Genomic DNA, 8338 nt, shown 5'->3' on the forward strand with positions numbered 1-8338 from the left:
TAATTTTTTTACAAAATAAAAAATAATATTTGTAATAATAATATATTTTTAATTAAATAACATAACTAAAAAATTAGTATTAAAAAAAGAGTAAAAAGACAAAAAAAAAAATGATTACGTAAGATATAGGAGTGTCATTAGTAAGTAATAAGAGTGTCATTAGCGTTCTTCCTTCCAAACCATTCAACACCCCTTACTAAGAGATATCATTAACACTCCCCTTAAATATACATAAAGATATTCATCCTTGATAGTTAACGGTCTACATCTTAAATAGTGGAGTAGATCATTTTAATATATATATATATATATATATATATAAATTTACAATCATATTTTACAATTAATATTTTGTATAAAAATTTTAATTTTTAAAAAAATCTTTATAATACCATAAAATCAGTTGTTATTATTTTTGTATATCTGACATCGTCAAATATGTATATATAAGAAAATTGATAATGCTATATTTTGTTATTGCATTGTTCATTATGAAATATACCAAAAAAGAGACACGTAAAAGGGGAATTCAGTCAAAACCATTTCGGACGTAAAACTTAATCTTACATCTTGCTCAAAAAGTCAAGATCGATTCCATTTTGTAAAAATGTATTTTTTGATTAACATGAATATTCAACCCGTAATGCGAACCTACTAATCCCAGGATGACCACATGCTTTGTGGATAGTTTGAAATGAACCTTCGTGACCACAAGAGGACTATTTCTCCTTGAATTTGAATCTGAAACTTGTAGGCACTCTTGACTTTTGAAGTCCAAGCTCAAAACAATTAGACACCAGATATGCGGCTATACAGGAATATGGACAATCATATAGAAGGTACCGGAATTGTCAACATTTGTGTAACTTGAATGATAGTTTGGGGACCTTTTTGTAAATTATTCTTAAATTTTTGTTGTCAATCAGATCGATTCTCTGTGGATGAGGTATCGATAGGAGAAGTCATGGTTCCCACATCCCCCACAAATCCACCAAAGACAATCCTCCTGTTTCACATTGATTCACTATCATAGGGTTAGTGATGGAAGCTGTTAATACAAATCTTCTAGAGATTTGAAAAACTTTGCAAATCGAGTTTCATTATTCAAAGAATCAGAAAGATTTGGGCGAATTTGGTAAGAAATCTTCGTCTTTCTGTGCTTTTAGTTCGTAACTTTCAGTTTTTTTTGCCATTTATATCAGAAATTTGGTTTCTTCAGGCTACTCATGCCCATTCGTAACAGTAATGCTTGCTAATGTTGATATATTGATTCGATAGTTACATATACAGCTGTTTGTTTATCAAATTAATGATGTATGATTATAGTATCATCGACTTAAGTTACTCATACCAATTCGATTGTGAATGCTTGCTATTGTTCATATATTGATTCACTAATTACGTACAGTTCTTCACCAAATTAAGGATGCATGATTGCAGTTCGTACTAATAATGCTTTCCTTAATTCAGTTCAGTTATTGATTCATTTGAGCATTTAGAGCATCCACAATGGTAGGTCGTTATAAGCAAAAATGCAAAAATAAGGTTCTTATAAATCGCTCAATTTGAGATGCTTATATGTTCTTTCGGAATTGTCTCTTGGATACTGCAGCTTTGGAAGTCTGCTGAGGGAGAATAGAAATGCTTAAATCCATGTTTTCTTGTTGTAAAGTTTACATATCGGAGACACGGAACATATCTGCTTTGGAGTCGATTGAACGAGCTGCCAAACTATTTCCGGAGGCCGCTCTTGTTAATAAATTTGAAGATGAGACTTACAACAGAGTAGGATACACCCTGGTCTCAAAACTGGCTCCTAGTTCATCATCGAATTCGGGTCCCTTGAAGCATGCTGTTTTTTCAATGGTGAAAGCAGCTTTCGAAGCCATTGATTTTGAGTTGCATACCGGAAGTCATCCACGGCTTGGGGTTGTTGATCATATCTGTTTCCATCCATTAGCTTCAGCATCTCTTGAACAAGTTGCCGGGACTGCCAAAGCTCTTGCTGCGGATATTGGATCCATGCTTAAAGGTTCGTTTTCTTGCCTAGTATGGAATTGTAAAGGATTATTGATATTAAAATCATTATTGGTGTGAGAATATGTTGAATGTGTCTCTTGAAGAGCTCACATAGAGAGAATGGAGGTTTCTACATATACAAAGGGTTTGATGGTCCATGTCTAGTCGATGTGGGATTCCAACTAGCGCCCTCTAAGTCCCTAGATGGGTTGACCATGGATTTGATACCAAGTGTGGATATGTGGATCCCCTTTAAATATTTCTCTAAAAGAGCCGTTATAAAAAGAGGGGAGGTTCCTATATATATACATGTTTTATGGTCTGACTTACTAAATCACATTGAAATTACGGATTTGATAGCTTGCAAGCTTTACTGACCCAAAGATGTTTGTAGGATTAGCAAACAGTTTAGTTTAGGGTAGCAGATAAAAATGGTGGCATCATTTGAGGAAATTTGTGTCTTAATAACAGAGCTTAAACGTTTCACCGGTCATTGATCATCCTATGCTACTTGAGATAAGTATTGACTTTTTCTTACATGCAAACCATTGTTGGTGTTGCAAAAATTGCCTGGAAAATAGTATACTTTTGCAAGAGTGAGCGATTTCTTACATGCAAACCATCGTGCATGCTCTATTTGTAAATTTCTTGCTAATGTTCGTAAAAATAGCCTGCAGTCCCTACCTACACATATGGAGCTGCTCATAGTGAACAGAGAACACTCGATTCCATCAGGAGGCAGCTCGGCTACTTCAAGCCAAATGCAACCGGAAACCAGTGGTCAGGTGGGTTACAGTCAGAGGTTCTGGCACTTGAACCAGACGTGGGTCCAGTCCAAGCGGTTCAACGCAAAGGGGTCATTGTCATAGGAGCAACCAAGTGGGTTGATAACTACAATGTTCCTGTCTTTTGCTCTGATATTGCTACTGTTCGCAGAATTGCAAAAAGGGTGAGTGGAAGAGGCGGTGGACTCCCATCGGTTCAATCTATGGCGCTGGTTCATGGTGATGCTATTGAGGTGGCTTGTAATCTGCTCGAACCGAGTGCAGTTGGTGGTGATCAGGTTCAGGGTGCAGTCGAATTGCTGGGATCGGAGGAGGGTGTGACAGTTGGGAAGGGGTATTTCACTGATCTTTCTCAGGAAGAGATAATTCAAACTTACTTGAAGTTAAGTTGTTGACAATTTCTTGTTATATGGATCAATGATTATTGAAACGGTGGCTCTATTCTTTGGGTTAGAAGACAAGTCTGGTACATCTGAGTGTGATATACTGAATTATGTTTGGTTTGGAAATTACAAGATGGGCATGATTATTTGCAAAAACGTTCGGATTTGGTCCCTTCTTTTAATGGCCGTTGAAAAATCTGTTAAATGAGGGGTATTTTCACCATTTTATCAATTTTTTTGTCTTTCATCCAATAAAAAACCAGAAGAACCAAAATCATAAAATCAATTTTTGATTGGGTAAAAGACAAAAAAGTTGATAAAATAATGGAAATGTCACACATTTAACATATTTGTTTTAATGATAGTTAGAAATGGGGACCACATCCGAATGTTTTTACAAACCACAATAGTTATATTATAATTTCAAACCACACAAATGAAAGAGTGTTAACCACAAGGATTCTTTTCTTAACTACATATGCTTTTTCCACTTTATGCTTTTGTAAATTGAATTATGTGTTTGTACACGTTAACTTTACAAGTATTTATATATTATGTTATGGGCTATCATCAAACAAGGACTGTAAAGGAACCAAATGTTCAGCTAATCGTTCACAAATCGTTTGACGGGAGTTTGTTTATGTTCGTTTATTTAACAAACGAACAACATGGACAAGTTTCTTTGTTTATTTAGTTAAATGAACGAATATGAATAAAAGTTTATTTGTTAATGTTTGCTTACTTATGTTTGTTAACGTTCGTTCAGTTATGTTCGTTTAGTGATAATATATTAACAATTAAATATTTAAGAAGTTAAGAATTGAATAGCCAATTTGAAAAGGTAGAATCTATAAACCTACTCCATCTTTGAAAAATATGGCATTTCGACTACACTTTTGCCAATAATGTTCAAAATATTTCAATAGAGGATCTCATAAAAGCAATTTTGCGAATCAAACTACAGACTTCGCTATCGCTTAATTTGGCCATGTGGGTTTCTTGTTCGCTAACTTTGTATGTATTTTGTTTCCTATTTTACCGTTCTTACTCTTTGTTTTTCGTTTTTCACTTTCAACCGTGAAGATAAATTTAATCAACCCAAAATAAAAATGAATCATTAAATTACTACATTCATTGATATGTAATTGATGGATTGCAAGAAACCAAAATACAACCCACAATTCTCATATTCATTTCATCAAAAACCATATATGCATTGAACATAAAAGATACAATTATAAACATTTGAACCGTAATTAAATATGGTAATCAAAATTTTTGTACACAATAATCATAAATTAGAACTTGTACAAATCACATCCCTATCCACAAAACAAGCTTCTAAAGAACCTCAATTCCCCTTCATCAATCCCAAATGCCTTTGTTCTGCATCTCAAATGAATGCCTTCGATGTGCATCTTTGCAAATGATTTAGTTGGATCGTTGTGCATCTCAAATGCCTTTGTTGTGCATCTCAAATGCCTTCGTTGTGCAGTTATTCTGAACTCAAAGAAAAGATTGTGAAGAAGTTTTAATCTTAGCAATGAATGAAATATAATTGATGGCGTAACGATAGAGTCTCAAAAATGCTTTCCTCCATTCAAACCACCACCTCAGTCCCTCGGGTTCAACAGATGCAGCCAACTCCGATGACTCTTGTTTCACCTTGTGGATTTGGTTTCTTTAGAAGGTAGGAAAGAACAGTATAAGCAAGTTGATAAAACCAAAGCAAGCCTAATTAATCCAATTAAATAACGTTTCATTTAACATCCAACAATCATAAAAATTAAATTCGATAGAATTAAATGTGACAACAGATGAACAATATTATCACTGGGATCAATATATATTGTTCATACGGTTATTGCTATAAAAAGTTGATATACCATCATCCTCAAATTTCGTATAAATATCTAGAGATTTTTTTTTAGATTTCAAATATCTAGAATTTTTTTTTCCATATTTCAAATATCTGGAAATTAATTAAAAACTAATAAACTCGTAGATCTAATTAAGCAAATTACCTTAAATAATGTAGTGGCCCAATGGGGATTCTTCAGAGCTCTAGACATTTCATCCAGCAACAGTGAAGAAGAAAAACATGTATCATATATACATCGTTTTTACGCATTATTCTGAAACTCAAGAACACGTAGAATTTATGAACAACGATAAGATGATCAGCATCAATGTCCAGATCGAAAACAGAATTATTCGGCAAAACGGCCGTGCAAGTCAGATCTAGCATTTGTTTCTTCAGATTGTTGAAAACAATCAATAACCTTTTAAATTAAAATGTTTACCAGCGATATCCGATCAGAAATCACTTTGACCCTTGAAACAAGAATTTTGAAAGAAAATTAGATCTAACTTGAAGGAAATCTAGATCTGTAAATTCAGAGACTAAATTGCATATAGATTAAAAGATATGAGCAAAAGTAGGGATAAATTTAGAAAAATCCAAAGCACATGAAATTTTCAACACGAATAGAAAAAGGTTTCCATTGCGGCAGGACGATAGAGTAGATGCATCGGCACCATGTAGCCTAAGCCTAAATCCGCCCCTAAAAACAAAAACAAAAAATTGAAAAGAGTATGACAAAGGTCGGGGCGAAGGGGTTCATCTCTTTCTTTTATAGACAAATATCTGGTGTAAGTTACCAAAATGGTCCATCGACTAATTTTAGTCTGTAGTTTAGTCCATCAATTATTTTAATTGTGATTTTGGTCTATTATTACAAATATTTTGACAAAATGATCGTTTCATCGTCACCATTATTATATCATGTCTTATGTGAATTACCAACTCGAAGATAAAAAAATGTTAAAAAAATAGAATTTTGAACACCAATATATATTGTTGATCTTAAATCAACGTTTTTCGTGTAAGTAGAGAAAAATATTGTTATAGAATAACTGAAAATTAATAACAATTGAATAGAGAAAAGGAATATGTAATTCTCATTAATCATAAGCCATTTTTATAGGGATGAGTCACAAATAGATAACTACGAGATATTTCACTTCTAATCTAACTCTAATATATCTATCTCTATCTCTATCGTCACGCCCTTTAGACGATGACGCACTTATTCTACAACACTCCTCTTTGTGCGGAGTCAAAGGTGTGATGGTGCACAACTGTCTCGTTAAAACCTTATGCCAAAATAAAAACTCAGTGGGAAAAAATAAAATTAGGACGAAAGAAGGAGTACAACGCACCAGTTTCTTTGCAAGCAATATGGTATATAATTTGTTGTCTCACTAAAAACTTACACCAAGGAATAAAACCCAATGGAAAAAATAAGCATACCAATATCACATGTATAGTAGACTCCCCTTTTTGTCTATTACTCCCCCTGATACGTATTTTAATCAATGAAGTTTGGAAAGTCTCCACATTCCAATATTTCTACATATTTCTCAAATGTGGCCTATGCAGTGATTTGGCAAACAAATCAGCCACATTCTCCTCAAACCTTACTTGATTCACTTGAATCTTAAGGAGAGTCTGTTGTTGCTGATTATAGAAAAAACTTGGCGAAATAAATTTTGTATTATCACCCTTGATATATCTTACTTTCATTTGTTCGATACAAGTTGCATTATCTTCATATATGCATGTAGGATTTGAGTGGTTGAGTTTAAGCCATTAGCCCCTCCTATATGTGTAATGATAGACCTTAGCCATTTACACTCTCGAACCGCCTCATGTTGAGCAATAATATCTAAATGGTTCAAGATGATATCTATAAGGGTTTGCTTGGTAGATTTCAAAGAAATCACCGTATTCCCAATTGTAAAAACATATCCTGTTTGGGAACGACCTTTGTGTAGGTCAAAAAGATACCTAGCATCAACAAAGCCTACTAATATATCATTTCGGGTTTCACTATATGGGATAACGCTTTCTTTGTTAATACTCTTAGCAAGTATTGTAACCCCATTTTTTTCTTTGTAGGGAAAGAATAAACCCATGTTGATGGTTCCTTTTAGGTATCGAAGTATATTCTTGATACCATTCTAATGACTTTGCATTGGCACTAGCTAAATCTAGCTAACAAGTTAACTGGGAATGATGCATGCAATATCTGGTCAAGTACATTGTGCTAAGTACGATAATGCACCTCTTGCATTTAGATATGGAATTTCAGCTCCTACCACCTCTTCGTCATCATCCTTTGGACAAAATGGATCTTTCCTTATATCCAACACTTCGACCGATCATGGGAGTGCTAGCCGAATGCACTTTGTCCATATTAAATCGCCTCATTATTTTCTGGACATATGTGGATTGGTGGAATAATATTTCATATACTCGTTGTCCTAGCTCAAATAGCTAGACAAAACCAAGTTTTCCCAAGAATTTTCATCTCAGATTTAGTAGCTTGGGTTTTCTCTTATTTCATCAAGAGTGCCTAGTACGTTCATAACATTAACATATAGAGCTATGATTGAAAGTCTATAACTCATTTTCTTTATAAATACACAAGTGCATAGTTCATCGTTCGTATATCCCTTCCCAATAAAGTATTCACTTAGGCAAGTATACCACATCTGCCTAGATTGCTTTAATCTGTAAAGTGGGCCTTTCAATTTTATTGCAAACGTACTTTGTGGTTTAGAGTACCTGATTTGGGTAATGTAAAGTTATCAAACACCTTTATATATCTCGGAATCTAGATCCCTTCTTCTTCTCCTTCTCCTTCTTCTTCTTCTTCTCCTTCTCCTTCTTCTTCTTCTTCTTCTTCTTCTTCTCCTTCTTCTTCTTCTCCTTCTCCTTCTTCTTCTTCTTCTCCTTCTTCTCCTCCTCCTTCTCCTTCTCCTTCTCCTTCTTCTTCTCCTTCTTCTTCTTCTCCTTCTTCTCCTCCTTCTTCTCCTCCTTCTTCTCCTTCTTCTCCTTCTTCTTCTCCTTCTCCTTCTTCTTCTCCTTCTTCTTCTCATTCTCCTTCTTCTTCTCCTTCTTCTTCTCCTTCTTCTTCTCCTTCTTCTTCTCCTTCTTCTTCTCCTTCTTCTTCTCCTTCTTCTTCTTCTTCTTCTTCTCCTTCTCCTTCTCCTTCTTCTCCTCCTGCTCCTTCTCCTGCTCCTTCTTCTTCTTCTTCTTCTTCTTCTTCTTCTTCTTCTTCTTCTTCTTCTTCTTCTTCTTCTTCT

The 8338-nt window shown here is 34.4% G+C and overlaps 1 protein-coding gene and 1 long non-coding RNA gene across 3 annotated transcripts; one reads left to right on the forward strand and one right to left on the reverse strand.

The window, feature by feature from the left end:
* Window positions 1-955: 955 nt before the first annotated feature.
* On the forward strand, window positions 956-3343 carry LOC112525275 (formimidoyltransferase-cyclodeaminase). Of its 2 annotated transcripts, XM_025135330.1 has the most exons (4): window positions 972-1135; window positions 1471-1512; window positions 1613-2032; window positions 2697-3343. In XM_025135330.1, the coding sequence occupies exons 3-4, from the start codon at window positions 1642-1644 to the stop codon at window positions 3197-3199; spliced, it is 894 nt and encodes a 297-aa protein (XP_024991098.1). In that variant the 5' UTR covers window positions 972-1135; window positions 1471-1512; window positions 1613-1641; the 3' UTR covers window positions 3200-3343. The 2 variants fall into 2 exon arrangements, with proteins under 2 accessions (XP_024991097.1, XP_024991098.1); XM_025135329.1 differs by lacking the exon at window positions 1471-1512 and having other exon boundaries at window positions 956-1135.
* A 1037-nt stretch (window positions 3344-4380) lies between these two features.
* LOC112525504 lies at window positions 4381-5782 on the reverse strand. The gene is made up of 2 exons (XR_003070426.1): window positions 5212-5782; window positions 4381-4868 (listed from the first exon to the last, which is right to left on the reverse strand). It is a non-coding gene; the product is annotated as an uncharacterized LOC112525504 (long non-coding RNA).
* Between the last annotated feature and the right edge of the window lie 2556 nt (window positions 5783-8338).

This window comes from Cynara cardunculus, assembly GCF_001531365.2.
Source record: "Cynara cardunculus var. scolymus isolate 2C chromosome LG 13, CcrdV1, whole genome shotgun sequence".
NCBI lineage: Eukaryota > Viridiplantae > Streptophyta > Magnoliopsida > Asterales > Asteraceae > Cynara > Cynara cardunculus.